General features: G+C 36.7%; 1 protein-coding gene across 2 annotated transcripts in view; it reads right to left on the bottom strand.

Annotated features, from left to right (window-relative positions):
• Window positions 1-21909, bottom strand: part of ADAM23 (ADAM metallopeptidase domain 23) — a 159072-nt gene that overhangs the window by 6315 nt on the left and 130848 nt on the right. Inside the window, exons 22-25 of one of the 2 annotated variants that reach the window (XM_036858829.1) lie at window positions 20332-20451; window positions 18601-18769; window positions 16498-16609; window positions 4604-4694 (exon numbers count right to left, since the gene is read on the bottom strand). In XM_036858829.1, the coding sequence (XP_036714724.1) occupies window positions 4604-4694; window positions 16498-16609; window positions 18601-18769; window positions 20332-20451 (492 nt within the window). The remainder of the gene's footprint in view (window positions 1-4603; window positions 4695-16497; window positions 16610-18600; window positions 18770-20331; window positions 20452-21909) is intronic. The other variant, XM_036858830.1, reaches the window with a different exon arrangement.

Raw genomic sequence — 21909 nt, 5'->3', positions numbered from 1 at the left:
CTGTCCACCAAGAACCCTTTGCCCAACCCCGCCTCCTTGGTCACCTTAGACTGAGTTCCCTTCCCCAGGGGGTTGAGTCAGGGAGCTGAACTGGGTCTTTCTGGCCAACCCAACACCACCACCACCTGTGGGGTCTGAGTGAGAAAGTGCCTAACCCAGGAGTCGCAGGTACTAGAGGAATCAGGCTCCTTCTTTTGCACTGGGATATGGTCATGGAATTCAGATAAGCGGCAATCTGGTTATCTTCCTCATGGAAAGACTACCTAAAATTGATCCCATTTCCTAACTCTATAAAAATGAAAAGCAAAAAAAAGAAAAAAGGACATTTGCTTTTTTGAGAAAACATAATTAGCAATATTAAGTTCCTTTCAGATTTCATCCAAGGTGACATTCAAACAATTCAGTTAACTTTCCTTGTGATAATCCAGATATGGCCCTTTAAATTTCATTTATTGCAAGCACCTACACAGTCTTTTCTTTAGCACTTCCAATGACAAGGAACATAAGCCAAACAGCATCTCCTAGAGTTCAAGTCAGGCTCCGTAAGGACTTGTATCCCAAGTAACTTCTCATAGAGAGGAAACCACATATGTAATTCCACAGACTTATTAAATTAACACTTTTAATGTCAGGAGGAGCTCTGCCAGGCTAGGACGGCCACTCCTGCCACCAAATCCCACGCAGAGAGGAAGCAGCGGAATAATGGGACATGGCAACAGTCTTCCACAGACTGAGATTATAATATGGTTGGAAGAACTCAATATTCCTCCTAAAATCTTGTGATATGAATTGTCAACAAACTATGGCACCATCTATTACCTTCAAGTTCTTTTCCTAGCATCACCTAGAATTCCTCTTTTCTACTACCATCGCCTATGATGTTGATATAGTTTAGGGGCATATAAATGACCATATTGTTCACGTCAAAATTCCTGTCTTCAAATTTAAGGAATTTAGCTAGAAAGCCATATCTAGGTTAATAACAGCAATTCTGTTCATTTTTAGATGGAGAGAGGAAATTTTCTTTTTATATATTTGTCACTTTTCCTAAGCTTTAGAGAATGATCCTAAATGCTACTAAAACGATCCTTCATTTTCTCGATTTTTTCCAAAGTCCAGGGAAAGCAACAGCTCTAATAACCTAGTGGAGTAGAATTATTATTCAGCACTGGATAGGGGCCATGAGTCTCCATGAGTCAACCAGGACAGAGGTTTGCAATCTTCTGCATCACAATTCGTAGCTTTATTTAGTGTGTGTAGGGATGGAGAGAAAAAAAGAGCATGGGGTGAGTGTAAATCGATGCAGAGGTGGTGGAAAGTTGGAGAAATTGGTGTGCCAAGGGCCTATGTTCAGTTTTCACAGGATTTCTCAGAGAAAAATCCTGACACCCCCAAAGACTGAGAGTTCATAGATTGAATTATCCCTTAGCCATCTTCATACTTGGAATATGCAATTAACTGAAGTTACTAAGGTATGCCTACCACATTATCCAATACATCAGAATATTAAAAAAAAAATAACCTACCAAATGAAGCATTTTTTTCTTTTTAAGAGTTTCACAACCTTGCTCATGCAAGTCTTACTTACGTTAACCAAAACTTTCAGACTCTACTATTCTGCTAAAAAGAAGTAATCTAAATTCATATTATTTTTTTGACCCAACAATCTTGATAAAGCTTCATTATCACTTTACACAGACAAATATGTACACATTCACACATGCATGTACACTCACATATGCTTATGCTTTTACACACACAATATGTACACATTCACACATGCATGTACACTCACATATGCTTATGCTTTTACCACCTGTTTCAGGGGAAATATGGTTTAAAAAAAGAACCATAAAGAACGGCAGACAGTGTCAGGAGTCAGAGTACAGCTGTATTTCTCATGCATACTCTTAACAGATTATGTTTGGTATGATACTTCCTCCACATCTATGTTACTCGGTGTTATACCTAAAGAAATGTGGCATTAGGAAAAAGCAGTACTCCCCCTGAGCAGTTAATATATTTTCCTTTAATCTAAAAGTTTATGTACCCTCAGGTTCTTCAGGTTACTTTGCCAACTTCCCGTCTAGTAATAAAAACCCATTTCAGGAGGGATTTCCAATAAAGGTATTTAGAGCAATCCTTTTTAAAAACTGTTTTCAACTTCTGATTCTAAAGAAACCTCTTTTGTGTCTACACTGAACTCAATGAAAAAACTCGAAGTTTCAGTTCAACTAGCAAATAATTATATTTCCAAATCACCTCTAATCATCTCCAAAACTGTCCAAATGGTGGGAAAACCTAAGCTTTATCATTCAGCACCCAAAGCTTTTTATTGCAAGGTGTAAGCAGTTATTTAAAGTTTAATACAAACCACATGGTTACTATTAAAATCTAAAGATCTAAACTCTGAAAATATAAAGCTCCTCATGGAGCAACCAATAGCACAAAGAGTAGCAGCTTCTGCGAATTTAAACGGCTAAAGTGACATGTTCAAGAATTCTGCCTTCATTGTTTTTCTTTGTTTCAGGGCATACAAATACGTACTTCGCACTACTGTGTGCCTCCTACAATGTTCTCCTATAAGGGTCATAGGGATGGGAAGGGGTATTGACACAGCCCAGCTGCACATGTGTCGGCACAGCGTCCCCACAAAGGCTGTTTTTCTCACCTCGCTAAGTATCCATTTCTCCCCCTCTTTTTGTGTGTGTGTGTGTTCTTCTGATGATTAGACATCTCTCTCAGATATAAATAAACTGTACGGGCCTAATCCACTTATATACACAGTGATAAAGGCTTTTTTGTTTTTCCCCAAAGAAACATGCAATTCAAGCTGTGAGCTAGGCCAGGCCACTGTTTTGAGGTCCTGCTACAGAACAGTGCTCTTATCTCCAAATGCTGAAGTGGTACATCTGTCACTGCATGTGGCTGGATGGCAAAGATGCCCAGCAGACTCTTCTCCAGCCCTTTCTTTGAACCTGAGGTTTCCTAACACAAAGGAGGCATAAGCCTGGGCATGAGCCAAATTTATTTTTCTTGGGGCATATTTATGAAAAAGTTCAAAGGAGCATTCTAGAATGATAACAGATCATGGAACTACTGCAACGTACAATGACATTTTTACAGTAGTGAGACACTAAAAAGTTTTTGCTGGAATTAGGTCAGCCCAAACAAACATATATTCTTTTGTTAGGTACCATGTGAGAGACTCACCATCTGGGCAATATTTTGTTCATACCGTACAAGAAATTTAAACAGGACTTGCTTACTTTGTGTGTGTGTGTTTTTCAAAGCATTTTGATGCCAAAATTACTGTTTCACCAAACAAGTTCAAGTTTATAAATATCTCTGTAGAAAAGAAGTCCCATCTGATAACACCTTTCCAAGTTGAAGCCACTCAAAACCTTGTAGGCTTATGCATTAAATCTTAATATAATAACAAAATTAGCAGAAAATGTTGGATTTATTTCAATCATCTATTGGTTTGTTTTTCTTTCATAATCAGTTTCTAATAATAACATTTTACCTGGTTTAAATATATTGAATTCAGAATTCCAAACATAAAATAGAATAAAGTTCATAATTAAGGCAATTATTCAGATAATTCAAGGTCAGAAACTTTCAATTTAGGTCAAAAACTTCCTCTGCTAAATAACCAGATGGAGGCAAAGTGGGTTTTGAATTTGGGTAATGGTCTTATTTCCTGCTTAAATTTGTTTCCCTAGATCTAACTGAAACTGAATTTATCACAGGGAGTGTTTGGCACAGGAGGTCTTATCTACAAACCACAATAATCAAGTCATCACAGCACGAAAAGGTATAAAAGGCAATTATCCAATGAATCCAAGGTATGGAAACATCCAAACTGGATAAATTAGGTCCAAAAATTTGGACCACAATTAAGGTTTGTTTGTGATTATCTGGTGTGTCTATTTAAACAAACTTACTTCAGTGATCAATGTACAATCCAAACTGATTGAAAACACAAAGGCCTATCAGTCATGTCAATATTAACAGTTCATTAGAAAATAGTAAGTGTCACAAAGCCACAGACTTCAAATTCCAATGAGAAACCAATTCAGTAGGTTAGGGAATTAATAAAACTATTTTTTAAAAATCTGTTTTTATAAAATAATGAAGCTTTTCAAATCACAAAGCTATACATGTTACATGTGAAAAATAAGAACCAAATGGTTACTTAGGCTGTGAAAATTTCAAAATGTCAATGGCATATACAGCAGTTTTAAACAGATACAAGGAACTTATATCCACTTATTTCCAATGACATAGTTTCCTCGATAATCTGCCTATAAATAAATGTTTCTCAGGATGCTTGCTCCTAAAAGTTCTTTTATCAAAGAACTTCTCCTTTAAGCAGTGCATGTGACTGCCTTCTACATTTCATGTTTTCCCACTTGCCTGAAGATGATATTTGAGGTTCCATGTTTCTTCTTTTCTGACCCATTTCTGAACAAAAATATTTATTTTTAGCAGTTTTACTGTTGAAACTCGAAATCTGGTAGCAGGAACTCAAAACTTAGTTATGTAAGCAGAAAAGAGAAGTGCCAGAGCCACTGAGAAGAAGACATGCGGCATTGCTTACTTAAATCCCCATCCTGTGCCCCCAAGGACAATAGCTGCTACCAGTATGGCACCAGCGATGGAGCCTATTATGAGATTGGTGGCACTAGGACCTGTGACAAAGGATCATGGGAAGAAAGTCATATGAGCAGACCACTTTCATTACCACCAGGGACAGGCAGATAAGCGGTTTCACGAAGTAAGTCCCCTACGTAAAAGATCGCTAAACACTTAAATCGCCTTTATTTATAGACAGCTACTGCTTGGATTCATCTCCCTGGAAATCTAAAGTTTCTGCACCACTGACAGAATAATTCATTCCATTCACCTTTTTCAGACTTTGAAGCAAATTATGCATGCCCAATTGCTGCCGTTGCCCACCTTTCTTCTCCTCCCCTTTCCCAGTATCACGAATCAAACAAGTAAAAGAGCAAATAAAGAACACGACTGAGTTAGAATTCTTCCAATCTGACTGGCAAATGAGGGCATGAAAAGAAGGAAAACTATTCCACTGAAATGCTCTTTCAAGCAGCACATAAAGTTGTCTGAATGCTAAATTTTTTATCCCCTGTTGGAGACAGTTAAAATTTAGAAGTCGGAAGGAGGGTATCAATAAATAAATAGAAACTTTGAAGCTCTCAAAGAGCTTCACTGCACAGACCTATACAGTGTTTACACAGCAACATGGGGTTCCAAAGACAAGATATAAAGGAAGCATAAAATTCATTCGGGTAATTCTGTAGAAATGGGAAAAAGATTCCTTAGGTTCGACTGAATCTATCTTCAATTTTCTAGTTATTGCTAAGAGAAATCTGAGGCTTAGAGATAGTAAAAAAAAATAAAATAAAATAAAAAGAGAGAGAGAGATAGAGTCGGAAAGACAGCAAGAAAGAAAATGCAAGGTGGAGCTTCTATCAGTTGTTTAAGAGTTGAAACATACAGTAAATCCTCTCCACCCACGTGGAAAACACTTTAGCTCACTAATTTTAAATGTAAGAAATGCTAACTTCAGCACACGAATTATTCTAAGTATCACAACCTCCAGTATGCTAATATGCAGGTCCAGTACTCCTAACAGCAAGCCACTTCCAGTCCTAACTATACGTCTCTGTTCCAGAAGTCTCGAGGCCAATTTTCATAGCTCCCCTAAAATCCTGAGTTGGTGTATACATTCATTTCTGTGTAAAAAATTCTCTTTTCTGCTCACATCAGTGCCCTCAACTGTGTACATAAATGGATGCCACTTTTAGCAGCACCAAAATTGTGTGCATTATGTGTTTTTACTCGGAGACCACCCAGGGCTGTGGGCATGAGTGGGGAGGTGGAGGATGAGTGAGTCTGGGGGACAATGGGAGGCTGGGGGATGTGGTCTTCACAGGCTCCTGGGCTGTGACACGCTCTTAGGACTAACCACTGAGGTTCTACAGAACACAAATCTCAGTGGCCTGTAGAGACACACTGAAAATAATAAATAATAATGAGTGCAGGAAAAGCAGATTACCTACTGTATATTGACCACTTACTACATGCCGGGTGAAGTTCTAAGCTCTTGACAAATATTATTTCATTTGATCCTCACAAAAACCTTATGAGATAGGAACTATGATTATCCCTGCTTAATAGATGAAGAAACAGAGGCTTCTAGAAGTTAATAAGTGACAGAGGCAAAATCTGAACACAAATTTGTCTGACTCTCAAGCTTATGCTACAAATTGGGGGTCAGCGAACTACAGATCACAGGCCAAATATGCCCCCGATGCTTTTTTTGGCAAAGAAATTTTATTGGAATATGGCCACGTTCATTGGTTTACATACTGTTTATGGCTGCTTTCATGCAGAGACAGCAGAGGTACGCACAAGGCTATGACAGACACCCTGCGGCCTGCAAAGCCAAAACAATTTACTATCTTTAAGATTGCTAAACATTATCCCATTTAGCTGTATTTCCTCCCCACATTTTTTTCTGCTCTTGTTCTTTTTTTTTTAATTTTTATTTTATATTGGAGTATGGTTGATTAACAATGTTGTGTTAGTTTCAGGTGTACAGAAAAGTGATTCAGTTATACATATACATGTATCTATTTTTTTTCAAATTCTTTTCCCAGTTAGGTTGTTACAGAATATTGAGCAGAGGTCCTTGGGCTATACAGTAGGTCCTTGTTGGTTATCTATTTTAAATATAGCAGTGTGTATATGTCAATCCCAAACTCCCACATTTTAATAAGGAATCAAATTTTGAAACAAACTTTCAAAAACTTTGTATTACCATCTACATTCTGTATGCTTTAGAAATGATTTGTACTTTACTAGCTCAGAAAGCATAGGTTGGGATTAGAATCAATACATAATCCATGAGAAATGATTCCTGATTTACAATTATAAACTAAGGAGTAGAAGTAAAGGCAAAAATCCCAAACAAAACCAAAAAAAAAAAAGCTCTGTGGAATCCTCAGTGACTAAATGAACATTAATACTATCAGTTGAACCAAAAAGTGTTAAAACCATCTATATCATACTATGTGGATTTTATTTTTAAAAAGCTATATTTCTGTTTTTAGCAATTATGGCAAAATTTAGAATTTGAAGGAAAAAAATCAGTAAACTAATAGACAAAAAGAGTGCAGAAACCAAGTTAAATAAATAAATCTATTTAAAAAATATATATATATGCTTATACAGACTTAACCTGTCACAACCAGAAATAGCCACAAACTAACAACAGTGCAAGCGTAGATGAAACAAAGGTTGGTAACAAAGACTATGCTTTACAGCAAAGGCCTTGGACTTTGCCCAGCTCTAAATTTTTCCAAGGGAAATTTATTAAAATTCATCCCTTCTGTTAGTACATTGCAGTTATGGCCAATAAATAATATAAAATGATGTAAAAATGGAATTTATATACTATAAAATAATATAAAAAATGGAATTGGGATGATTTTTTAGAAAACTACCTTTCTTCAAGGAGGAATTTCACATAAATGTATATAGAATTTCTCCTGGAAAAGGAATGTTGCTTCTGTATATAATCCAGTTAACAGACCCAAAGTGAAATTTTACAGGACAAAGTTCTTGTTTTCTCTAAATATTTTACCTCTGTCATATACAAGTAAGTAAGGAGAGATAAAATATTTATTTTCTAACAAGTAAAGAGAAATAAAATATCTTTTCCAGTATTTTAGCTTCCCTTGGGCTTCACAGTCAATACAGATGGGATGTGAGTTAGAAGATCCCAGTCTAGTCAAAGCCCTTCAGTCAAGGGGAGAGAAAGCTTAGGTAATCTTCAACACAAAGTGAGACCTCTGGACTCCCTCCTCTCTTAATGCTATTTTGGTGCCTAGGTCTCCCAGGCCCGTACTGTACTGTGTGCAGCAACCAATGGGACTAAGGCGGAATGTGTGTGATGTTAGCAACGTGCCCGTGGTTTGCGGAGGTTGAATAGAGTTTATCTGGTGTTTCCTTAAGATACTAGGAAATCATTCCTGGGCCACTGGGGAATGTTACCACCACTACACTGAATAGAAAAGACAGCATGTGTGGGGTATTTCTGTTATTTGTAAATGCTCTCTCTGTAATTAGAGGGGGAAAAAATCAGGATAGTCTTTTAGTCTACAGATTGGCAATCTCATAAAAGCAATATCCCGTGGAGAAATGACAGCTCTTGTGAGGATGTGGATCAAGTACAGGGCAACCTAAATTAAAGCACCAATGAGGAGAGCTGTATTTCTGTGTAGGGCAAGTGGCACACAATATATTTATTTATATACTGGTTATTTTTAAGACAAACCCACCAGATAATTTGCAACTGTTCACTTAAGGTTTGCACTAAACATCTTCCCTTTCTTAAGGCTCCTTGTTTCCAAATATTTCTGTAAACTTCTGATTTGAATGATTAACCTATTCTATAAGAAGAAAATAAAGGCAGTATCCTGAATATCTTCTTTTTTAAAAAAAATTAAGCTGAAGCCTCCTATATCACTCTAAATAAATGGAGGAAATATTAGTGGCTACATTTGGATTATCTTTAAAAGGAGCTACAACTGTTGATAATTCCTAGCTGTATACGTGGATCTATTTGACTGGTGAAGATTACACTTGTTATAAGAATCCTAACAAACTCTCATATAAAAGCATTTTTGTCGATAGTTTGTCCAAAAAAAGTCTGTATCTTAAAATTACTTTTACAAATGGAGAAGCAATGGAAGCTTTTGGACCATTGCCTTAATTGTGAAGACATCATAAGCACCCCAATATTATTTTATGCCCCACATTGTTCCAGACAGGAGAAGGTTCTCCACTGCACGAGAAAACCACAGGACACAAACACATCCAAATCACACCACAAGGGGCACTACCACGAGGGACACAGCAAGGAGACAACACATGGGAGAGTCAGATGCCAAGGGTCAGCTCACACGCCAGGAACCAAACAGAAACACTCTGAAACTCAGAAAGATGCTTACTCCATTCCCCACCCTGTGCCTCCAAAAATCACCCCCAGGGCCAGAATGGTGCCGGCCACGGCACCTATTAGCCTGCTTGTGGCCATGTTCACTGTGTGGAGGGAAAAACGGAAATTTTTTTTAACAAAGGAAATTAATTACACACTGATTTCACTATCATACATATAATCCGTTCAGGAAATGCTTTGAAAGTCAGTTAAAGATTGAGATCTTTGCTTTAAGATTTGAAATTAAGATCTACATACACATTGCAAATATTTGAGGAAGATTTTGAATTTATGATCAAATTCCACAAATGCTACTTAAAAACATAATCTTTTATAAATACTTTAAACATGTAAATAATCCAATTTGAGTTATAGGTCCTACACGGAGTGAGATAAAATTAAAATGTAATTTTAATTGCATAACAGCAAATCTGTATTTTGGTTATGAAAGTAATAAACCATTACTATGCTTTTTATAAACTTCTCAAACCGTGAAATATGCCTAAGAAGCTATATCTTTTTTAAAATTCAGATCTTATTCAAATTTTGTGAAAATCCTTACAAATTTAAAACAGAATATATTTCAAATGAACCGCATTTTTACCTGGAAAGTTACTTTATCTAAAGGAAAAGTGTATCTCAAATAACCTGTAATGTTTGGGACATACATTGCATTGGGACATTTAGTTTTTGTTTATAGTCTCCAGTGTATAAACTATGCACTGAGAGAAAGTTAGGGTCTCCGGGCAACTGTCTTAATTGCTTCAAAGCATGCAGTAGCGGATGGCTGAGTGGAGACACTCCATCCCCGCACATCACGACTTCTGTGAATAGCTTTAGCATGTTGCAAAATGGGCCTGGGATGAGCACAGGTCCCCAGCGTTCTCTGCATGGGCAAGATGAAGTTTAGCGCTGAAGGAAGAAGGCAGGTTATTCAGGGTTGAACGTGTCTGTGCGGCTGTGACTCTACATGCAAACCTGTGGACAAAAATGCACTTTAACTCACATTTCTATGTGAATCAAAAGTACTGGCTTCAATCACTTTACCAGTTAAGACCGAAATTAGCTTCCACAAGGCCGCATTCACACAGATTGTGTGTTATGGCAAACAAAGAACTATGACTCGAAGTCACAATTTTTTAAGGCTTAATATTGGGCTTGTTAACATTTTGAGCTAAATATTCTCCCAAAGAAGAGAGAGGACCTTGGTGAGCAACTGTACAATTGTTTCATTTTATCACAGAGCAAATAATCTGAGTGAGAGATTCTAGTTTTATCATTAACTAAGCACAACCTGAGTTGTTCTTAAAATAACGAAGAAGATGGGGGACACAACAGAAAACAGAGAAAGTCTATGGAGAGCACTGAGGGGAAAAGAAAGAAGACCAACATATAAGGTGGTGGCAATGTTTTCCAAATATGACAGTACATTATAATTCAAAATAACCTAACTGATGGCTCAGATTTCCAAATTGTGGAGGTAAATATTGGGATGAAAGGTATTCTAGATCGAGTGCCTTATTTTTTCTTTTTTTGAGTCCTTAGAAAATCATTGCTTTCAGAATACTAAATTAACCAGGATACATCATGTTATCATTTTTTTTTCTTTTTTTGCTTAAGTTTTAGGCATTGGCCCTCAGACCCGAAGTACGTGAGAGTACTATTACCTCGTTAATTCTTATATAAGCTCTATGTGCTAAATTACAGGAAACACACACACATCTCTGTAAAACATAATGATAAATGAATATTTGTTATCTTTATAGTAACTGTATGAATGATGACTAAAAATAGCTATTTTAAAAGGCTTTTTGTATTTGCTATGGATGTAATTTCTCACTGCAGAACCGAGAGAATTAGGCAATCAATCATGCAGGTGTTAGAAACAACCAGAGGAACAAGACTTCTACAGATGCTTCAAATATGTATTCAAGATAAACAGATATAGTCTGTAATCTCCCCTGAGCAAGAACAATTATCTCCAATTCTTAACTGATGAGTAGTCAACACCAAAGCAACATAAAAGTAAGTGGAAAAATAGCTTTTTCAAAGGTATCCTCTCCCGTCTTTGCTCTCCCTCCCTCCCACTACTTTTAATGGTGGTATACTAAAAATATATGTAAAATCCATTTGATTCTTTATCATGATACTTGACAGGATTATCTCTTTCAGTAGGTAGCGACTCAACGTGTTTTCAAACTGGCATGAATTCACTGAGTGGCTCACAGGTGGGTGGATTTGTACAGGGGAAAATATTCAGAAACCAAGGTCTCAGCTGCTCTTCACAGCTACAAAGAATTTATCTTCTCATTGAAAAAAAATTCCTTGGATCTTTAGGGGCCTATGATCTAGTTTCACTTCTGTAATAATTTATTAATTATGTAACTGTATTTGTTCATTCACTCACTCATTTGTTATCTACCAAACGCCTTTTTTTTTGGTTCCAGAAAATACAGTGTAAGAGTAATGGAGCAAAGGACACAGTCTGGTTAAAGATTAAGTATAGTATTTATTTCTAATCTTAAATTTTAACAAGATAATAAATCTCTGCAGAAAGAACTTTGGTGCATAGAGTACAAATGATGGCTTTGATGCCTCCTGCCTTTGAAGTATTAAAGGATGCAGGATTATAGCCCCTTTTGGTTCACTGTAATCACATAGATGAAATAATGCAGCTTTTTGTTTCAGAAAGTCTCTAAAAGTAAGAAAAGAAAAAAGCCAATCGCTCAGTTTCAAAAACACAATTTCAAAGTGTCTGAAGCATGACTAGTCTGTGGAAGAATTCTACATATAAAATAGAAATTCCTAAGAAAAGGAAAAATTTCATAGTTCGTATCTTGATATTATATGCGTCTCAAAAATTCTACCTCTTATCACATATGATAGCAGGGACCAAGATTAAAAATAATAATAATAATCCAGCAAACAGCAGAAAGAGGAAAACAAAAATGAAAACATACTGCTGAATGTTAATAATATAATGCTTCCTTTGACAAGCAATGGATCAGCTAATAAGCTTAATCATTGCCTGTTTATTTTTTTCACCCTTTCTACTTAGTACTGCTATGAAAACTAGCAGCATAACTTAACACCCAGCTTTAACTCAGGCTGTGTGCAATAACAGAAAAAAAACATTGGGCTGAAGATCAGGTGATCTACGTTTTATTGTTGGCTCTGCACCTAACTAGCTGTTAACCTTGTTAATTTAGTTTTCTCATTTTTAAAACAATGGGTCTGAACTGAATTGCCACTAAGGCCCCTCCATCTCTGATCCGATGACTATTGTCATGATGAAAGGGTCTGACCAAAGCTTCCCAGGACCATTCTTTGCCCTTATATATATCAATGAAAACATGTGATATGTTCCAGTTTCTTCTCTTTCCTCCTACAATGGTGTTGCAAACCAACCAGTGAGAAAAGTTCCACTGTATTTCATAATAAGCACTGTGCAACGATGCCTCCACATTACAAAAATTACTGGTACTCAACGTGGCTCTCCTTACAGCAGGTGGAAATTCTAGGTCTTCTGAACAGAGTTCAAACATATTTTACCCTTGTAGAACAAACCAAAATAATTTCTTTCAGGGAGTTCAGTGGAAACAGGTTGGGAGAAGAGGGACCTAGAAAAGTCTTCATATGTAAAATGAATGACAACGTAGAAAACATGAATGAAGTAATATGTGATAGAAAATCTTTAAAAAAAATCTTCGCCCACATGGTTTTTGCATTGAGATCCTATTTCTTGTCTTTTAGTAATTTTGATTTGAAAGTTGGAGCAAATAGTCTAGCATGCTTTAAACAGTGGGTTAACAGTGGACAACTTTAGCGAGTACAGAATGACTTCAATGGCAATACTTTCATGTGTGTTTTTCATCCCTACCTAGATGGAGAAGTTGAATTTTTATTCTTCCAGGAACCTATAGTTAAAATGAAAGGAATACCCAAAACACATTGGTTCATTTCTGACTTCCTCAAATCAATGGAAACAGAGTCACAGAATTCACCTTTATATTTACTAATTTGGTCTTGATCCAACACCAGACCAATTCAATCATGAGAAAGAATGTAGAGCACAAAGTTATAGAGAAAAACTTTGGCACCTCATACAGCTGCTGAACCTACAGTCAAGGAAGTACTGATTGTTTCAATACCTTGAGTTCATTACTTGTTACTCTTCAGCAAGGCAATACAACAAATGGATTCTGATAAATGGAAAATCAGCGCTACATGCACCATTTCACTTCCTTTATATATTCCCAAAGAGAAGGGATGTGATATTTATTGAATGCCTACTATGTGCAAGGATGTGCTGGCTTTTAAATAGTAGAGAATCAATAAATATTTGCTATCTGGATTAAAAAATAGAAGTAAAGTACCTAGTTTCTCTTTCACCATCTTCTTTTAACCAGAATATCAAAAATCTACAGTCAAGTGTTTAAATTTTTATTTCTGTTGTTTCCCATTTTCCTAGTGTATTACTGGAGTTTCCTATAGAGGCTGCAAATATATAAACGACCGTTATAGATAGAGCCATTATTTAGTTGTTCTAAAATTGCTTGACTTTTCTGGAAATCTGATAATTTACAATAATAACTGCTCTTTGTTTATATCAATTAATGGCTTTTTTTCAAATGAAGCAAGATTATTACAGATTCATGAGGATTTTAGAAATTTTAGAGCCAATTGGTAGGTTTACTCAAATGATTCCACTGTCTTCATTAAGAATTTTAAAAAAAAGAAAATATGCAATAGGAAAGAAATTTACCAGAATGCTAACATTGATTACCTCTGAGTTGCCAGATTAAGAATGATTTTTATCCTCTTTTTAATCTTTTCTGTATTTTCAAATTTTCCTACAATAAACTTGAATGATCAAAAAGGTTATCTTTAGAAGATAATGAAGACTAGCACCACATTAAATGGGAAGAAAGCAAAACAAAACAAAAGGCAGCTATGGATATTCTCTTCTCTAGAATGTAGTTGTTTACTTTATTCTTTCCAAATAAGTTTTCTAGGCACAGGTGAGTGAAGGAATGGGGAATAGAGAGAACCAGACAATTAATAATCCCCTATCCTACATAATGAAAAAGGACAAAGTCTAAGCCACTTTAGCTCTGCTCATCTGTTCGGGCATCCTTATACATCACTTGAGGAAACAGCATCTAGATCTTTAGGAGAATCACAGACATGCTATGGCGAGAAAATTTGGAAAGAATGAATCTCTCCTTCTTGTCAGAGCCTAAATCTTCTCTAAATCTAAGTTCTGAAGGTGGATCCAAGAATTTTTTGTACTAATTTTAAAGTAACAAAAGACTAAATGTAAAAGTGGAATTGGTTCCTTTTTAGAAATAGAAGGAGAACAGAAATAGACTGTGAGGGTGTGCTTGTGATTCTTATAGAATCTTAATATCATGGCATATTAAGCAAACTCATGAGAAGTGTTTTAACACACCCACTCCTACTGAACATTACACATGCACCCAAATCAGCCTAAATCTCTTCAGGAATTGAGGACTATGGAACTTCATATGCTTTCGAAGTCATAGTTTCCTATATGGACAATACTGAAGCTCAGAGAGTTTAAAGGCACTTTCATCCAAAACTAAGCAGATCAAAATGACACTATTTCTATATGTATTTTTCCTACCTGAAGGAAAAAAAAGCATGATAGTTATTTATAAAATACTGTTAGCAGTACCATGAAAAAGAAGAACCTGATATACAATGCCCATTGGTGCACAACATTCGTTCTAGTAATTTTTTGGTTTCTCAGGTACAATGCTATAGATGCTATAGTAAGCCTACTTAACTGATGACTTTTCTAGACCTTTGAAAATCATAAAATGGGTTGGGAATGGGAAGAATAGTGAGAAAGTGACTATCGTATTTATGATGACATAGGCTACATTATAGCACGATGTAAAAAAAGAGAATAGGCCTGAGATTGGGCACTTGGGTCCTGGTCCCAGCCCTGCCTCTGGTTACCTGAGTAACCGTAGTATGTCACCTGACCTCAGGGGCTGAGAGTTCCCATCTACAAAATGTGGGTGGTTCCAGTCAGAATGGCCATAATCAAAAAATCTACAAACAATAAATGCTGGAGAGGGTATGGAGAAAAGGGAACCCTCTTGCACTGTTGGTGGGAATGTAGATTGATACAGCCACTACAGAGAACAGTATGGAAGTTCCTTAAAAAACTAAAAATAGAACTACCATACGACCCAGCAATCCCACTACTGGGCATATACCCTGAGAAAACCATAATTCAAAAAGACACATGCACCCCAATGTTCACTGCAGCACTATTTACAATAGCCAGGACATGGAAGCAACCTAAGTGTCCATCGACAGATGAATGGATAAAGAAGATGTGGCACATATATACAATGGAATATTACTCAGCCATAAAAAGAAACAAAACTGAGTTATTTGTAGTGAGGTGGATGGACCTAGAGACTGTCATACAGAGTGAAGTAAGCCAGAAAGAGAAAAACAAATACCATATGCTAACACATATATATGGAATCTAAAAAAAAAAAAAAGATCTGAAGAACCTAGGGGCAGGACAGGAATAAAGACGCAGACGTAGAGAATGGACTTGAGGACATGGGAAGGGGGAAGGGTAAGCTGGGACAAAGTGAGAGAGTGACATTGACGTATATACACTACCAAATGTAAAATAGATAGCTAGTGGGAAGCAGCCGCATAGCACAGGGAGATCAGCTCGTGCTTTGTGACCACCTAGAGGGGTGGGATAGGGACGGTGGGAGGGAGACGCAAGAGGGAGGATATATGGGGATATATGTATATGTACAGCTGATTCACTTTGTTATAAAGAAGAAACTAACACACCATTGTAAAGCAATTATACTCCAATAACGATGTAAAAAAAAAAAATGAGGGTGGTTCTAGATGGCCACAGAGACTCCTAACTCTAAACTCCTTTTAATGGCTGGTTAAAACAAAGGTCCAGATCTTTCACGTTTTCTCTTTGAAGTATTAAAGGTCTGTGAAGTATTCCAATTTCTTCCTAATCAAAAGTGTACTTAAACAGAGCATGGAAGACTACAACTTCCTTCTGGAAGGACTCAAGTAGTGAGGAATGACCAGAGTCTCATGTCAGTGAAAAAGAGTTTATCTATTAAAAAACTGGCATAGCTTAGACAAACTATAAAATGATTAACATTTGTGATTATGGAAGAAGAACAAGGTTTAAAGGAAAGAAAGGAAATCAGTATATTTACTTCTTCCCAATCTCAGTTCTAGGCTAAGGGGTACCTTAAACATTTTTTTCAATGTTATATTACAAGAACCCTTAATTCTCCAGTAATATGAATCATACATTTTAATGGCAAAAAGAGATATTCTTATGTGTCTCCTGTCAAATCTATGAAGTTGTTATATTGGCGCCATTGGAAGAGTACCAATGAATTCAGTATGCAAGGAATTGAAACTGAAATCACACAAACCCTTGGGTCCTTCGTCCTTCGGGGGGTGCAGGCTCCTAACTGGATCCCGGATACTACAGTCTGTCCCTGCCCAGGTGAAATCACAGATGCAGGTGGCTTCATTACTACACACCTGTGAAGAACAAAGAACAGAGATGCGCCATTTTCACTGCACTTGGTGGAATAATGGTGATAAATGTAAAAGGGACAAGGAACAAGGCAGAAGCTTTAAAACCCACTGGGAATTTTTTAAAATCTCCCATGGTTCTGAATACTAGACAAAGGGAAACAACGTATAGATCCAATAGTTGGATGATGTTCTTTTCAGTTAATTATAGAAAAATCAAGAATAAAAGGAAGAAATTTTTAAATTAAATGTTAATTACTCGTGTTGATATTATTTAAGTACACAAATGTCTGACAATGTAGAAACATACATGCTTAATTCAAGAAATTAAGTGACACTGGGTTTAAGAGGCATTGCCAGAGATTAAATACCTGGAGGCATAAATCACCAATGCACTGCATTATCTCACCATGCTCAACACAAAAGTCATTAGGTGGCACTCTGCCAGCCAAACACACACCCTCCCACCTTCCCTGCCTGCCCGTGGTATCACTCCTCTCTCAGTTAGCCAGGCTGAAGACCCTCCTAGAGCGATCTTTGTCCCTTTCTCTTCCTCTGGGGACCAAGCAGCATGCTGGAATGGATGTGTAATTTAGATGAAATAAATAACCATCCACAAACTAGAGACAGAGTAGGTTAAATCCTCATCTGCCTGTGAAATACATTCGGAGATAGATTATTTAGAGATGATAAAATCAAATTTAGGCTTATTGGTATAAGAGCTTTTTAATCTGAAATGACATAACATCATGATTATGATTAACAGGCTGAATTTAACCCTTTTTTTAACAAGATGAAAAAGTGGGAGGGGTAGTGGAGACTCATGGGCCTTTTAAAGGCATTAAATTTTATAATGCTTTCAGAACAATAACTGAATAACTGAGACGTCTGCCCAGTGCTTTTACTTTACTGTAGCAATTATTGAATATTTACTACATTTACTATGTGCTGGGTACTTATGCTCAGTGCTTTGTGTATAGCATCTCATTTAATACTCACACTAGCACCCTGATGGCTGAGAGAGGTTGAGTGACTTGCCCAGAGTCACTGGGATAGAAAGAAGCAGAGCCAGAATTCAAACCCAGGATTTTTTCTAGCCATAAAATCCATGCTCTTGATCACTAGGTTGTACTGCCTCCCAATGAGCCTATGATTTCAACCAAACATGAAATCACAGTCATTGGGCATAAGCTTCTTATGTCTTTCTATCTTGTTCTACGACATATCACCTGTTTAGCTATCTATATTTTGGATTATTTTTACCTTCATTGCAGCATCTTCCTTTGAGATGATCACTCTGAGTTTCTTCATGTCTGTTTTTTCCATTTCAGAAGGCTGTTTAAATTCTGAACTACTTTTCTTTTACTAAACCCAATTTAAATAATTATTAAAATGTGCTTTTAGGTATTAAACCTCGGTTTGCCAGGAAGCATCTGCCCAAACACTTTGTGCATAGAATTAAAGCTACATGCAGTTATGAGTAGAGAGTACATCTTCTCTTTGGCTGCCAATGGTCCAAGCATAACCGTACAACTTTAAACACGTGAATTATAGCAGTGATCCAACCTCTAGTCTAGTGTGATCTTGCACACATAGATACTCAGTATGCATGTTGAGTAGCCGGAAGGCAATTACTGAGAGGGTGTAAATTATTGTGAATGGTACAAAGCAGTCACATGGGGTCTACAGTTTCTTTAGGAACCACATCAATTTGCTTCCAACTCCTTGGATGCCAAGCTATCTCTAGAGACTGCAGTGAATACAAATAGCCAGTGGTAAAAGAAACAACAAAAATAAAACCATATCAACACATATAGGAGCTATTCTTAGCAGATAAGGATACTAAGGAAATAATCATAGTCAGTGTATAGATATTAACAAGTCATGGAAAGAGAATGGCTGAACTGGAAGTCCAATCACTGTGAAGCTGGAGGATGCCAGACAATGTCTGCCATCCTCCAACTTCAGATTTGGGCTGGACACTGATGCCTGCTTACCCCATGGCCGGAACAGACTTTACCCTTGGAACCGAGAGGGCAGCTGCTCATATTTAGGGCCTGAATCTGTAGGCACTTCCGATCTAAACACATCATAGATGGGCCACATGGTGTTCCATCTTCTACATAGCCCACATCTGTATCATCATCTAAAACCACATGAGCACCACTAAAAAGAGAAAAATAGTCATACAACCATTAGCACCAGACTTAGAAATATAACATCAACGTGAATGAGGTTTTGCTCTTTAGGAAACTGAAGAGGCTGTCAGAGGACATGGATTTCTTCTAGCATTTCTCCACTTTTCTCTTCCTTTCCCCCTTTCCTCACCTCCCCTAAATAAAAGAAACTGTCTTTCACTATCATTATTACACTGCAGTTCATCAGAACAAAAAAAATGTAATTTGCACAAAGTGTGTTCTAAATCTTCCCTTGTTTTCAAGACCAACGTTAAAACTAGGGGAGAGGTGTACATAAACACAAGACAAGCAATCTTATCATTAGCTCTTCAAGACTTTCAGCTGTTTCATGATGCAAAAAGGCAGATGTTGAGCATAAATAGCAAATGAAAATATTTTTTAAATTATTACTTTAGAGGATTGGACTATTCATGATTGAAAAAAATAAGCCGGTTCCTCTCTATTGATACATATAATTCTAAAACCTCAAAACGAAGGACAGCTTGAATTTGAATAATGATCAATGTTATAATTACTAATTAAGTACCTTGCTGAATATTTTAAAAATATACTAGTTTAGAATAAAACAATATAATTTGACAAGGTTGTTGTATCTAAAGACGTGCAAAAATTTACACATTCAAAGGAAGCTTCTGTGCATCAAAGTAACTAGATCTGAGGACTACAAATTTATTCCAGGAAGGATCTTATTGTCTAAGACACTGTTAGAATAGCCTTTAGAGCCATTTAAAAGACAGAAAATCAGCAACCATTTGACCAAGACAGCAATATCCAATTTGGTTACCCAATCAATTTACTAAATTCTATTCAAAATTACTTTGGGATGTTTCTAAATCTTTCATTCACTCATATAAGAGGAAGGTTTGCTATTTGGGGAATACTAGGGATAAACATTGCAGACCCTGAAGGCAATTCTGTAGGGGGAAATCCCAAAAGTGTTTTGGGCAACGACAGTTATCATCTGAATGAGGGCATAGCATCTTAGAATTACGACTACTTTAACGGGAACAATATTTATTTAAAATATAATATGACTCCCAGTGTTCAAAAATAAGCCTCATATCTTCTGTGCCTTGTACTCACAGATAACTGGACATCAAATGTCTCACTACAGCTATAAATAATATTTTAGTGTATATTTTCTATATGTGATTAGGCATTAATTAAGCCATCTTCTAAACCAGACACATGCTACATAGAGTATAGCTTAAATTCTTTATTTTTTGTCACAAAAAATGAAACACACAGGGTTCAAATAGTGACATATTTCAATGCTCAAAACTTTAATCATGTGTCAAAATGAATACCATAAAATTCTACTTCTAAGATTATAATTACGAGGAATGCCTCCCTACTAATAACTGGTATAATTTTTAAGCAAATATAATTTGCAAATCAGTATATAACTTTGTTTTTTAAATGACTTTCAACATGCAAGGTGATAATAAAATCTAAGTTACCATTTCCCTTGATTTTTCTAAATTTGTAATTCTTGCGATTCATTAGGTTTTCCAACATTTAATGTGTTACCTGCAGTCAATCACCCGGCCTTGGTGGTAGAAGGAAGTTGGGATGATCTCACCCTGAAGTTGACCAATACGTGGAGCTCGAGTAAGATTGGTACAGAGTAAAAATCCACAGAACACATCGCTGAACATGTTTTTTTAAAAAAAAGAACAAGACAGGAGGAATCAAACTGAAAAAATTGAAACTATTCAGTCTACAAATATTTTTAAATGGGAAATATTCCCTTTTCTTCTAAATAAAAATATTTGTTCAGATATTGTTGGTTGGTGAGGACTCCCTCCTTCCTTGCTAACAGGATCACAGTTTCTTGGGGGTAGCAAAGTGCCCAGCCCTGAAAGATGGCTCATGACTGGTGTCTGAGTTCATCATGGCACCCCCATTTGCTACACCCACTTTCCTACCATCCCTCCTTCCCACCCTCCTGGAGCTAAGAGCGGCCCCTGGGTGTTGAGATGTGAGGAAAAGCCAGCTAGGGATTGCTGGGGAGAATTCTGTGCTCTGGATAAAAGGTTAGAGCCTGACAGGGAGAAGACCTTTTCCTCCTACCCCTGCTTCCTGCCTTTGAGTGTGGAGCCTTTGCATTCGCCTTGCAATCGTGAATTCACAAATGTAAAGACACAAATTGAACATGCTAAGCATTACAAAGAAGAGGGGCAGAAATCATCTGGGTCCTTGGCAACATTGTTAAACGACTCACCCACCATGAGGGCACCTACCTCCAGCGAAGTAAACAATGAACTCCTTAAAAAATGTGCAAAGAATTAAAGTGGCACATCACAAAAAAGGACATCCATGTCCAAGAAATGCATGAAAATGTACTAACTTCCATTTGTAATCAGGAAAATACAAATTAAAACCACAATAATAAAGCAGTTCACACCCAGCAGAATACCTAAAAGTAAAATGTCTGATAATACCAAGTATTGGTGAGAATGTAGTACAACAAAATTCTCATATACAAATTCTCAATGGTAGGGTTTACTAGTACAACCATTTTAGAAAACAGTGTCACATCATCTGGTAGCACTGAAAATATACATCCCCTATGACTTAGCAATTTTTCTTCCAGGAAAGGCCTTAGAAAAGTATGTGCAAATGTGTGCTAAGTTACATGTATCGGAATGTTCACAGCAGCATGGTTCCTAATAGCCAGAACATGGAAACAATCTAAATGTCTATCAGCATAGAATGGAGAAACAAATCAAGGTATATAAATATGAATGAAAATGAAACAAATGAACAATAAATATGATCCAACAGTTACACATACCATGGAAAACTCTTAAAATAATGAACTTAAGAAGCAAAATGCAAAATAATACATGAGATATGATTCCTTTTATATAAAGTTACCGAAACTTTAGGCAAAATATACGGTTTAGGGCTGAAAATTTGAGCAGTAAATCTCTAAAGAAAAGAAAGAAAGCAATTGCCAGAAAAGTCAGGACGACAGTACCTCCAGCAGAGAGACACGGGCACTGTGAGGGGGAAGAATACATTTCTGGAATGTTCTACTTCTTGATCCACATAGGGGTTACATGAGAGTTCACTTCTCATTTATTTGGCAAAATGTATATTTGT

This window comes from Balaenoptera musculus, chromosome 7, assembly GCF_009873245.2.
Source record: "Balaenoptera musculus isolate JJ_BM4_2016_0621 chromosome 7, mBalMus1.pri.v3, whole genome shotgun sequence".
In the NCBI taxonomy this organism is placed as follows: Eukaryota; Metazoa; Chordata; class Mammalia; order Artiodactyla; family Balaenopteridae; genus Balaenoptera; species Balaenoptera musculus.
This window is presented reverse-complemented; position numbering and strand designations above follow the sequence as displayed.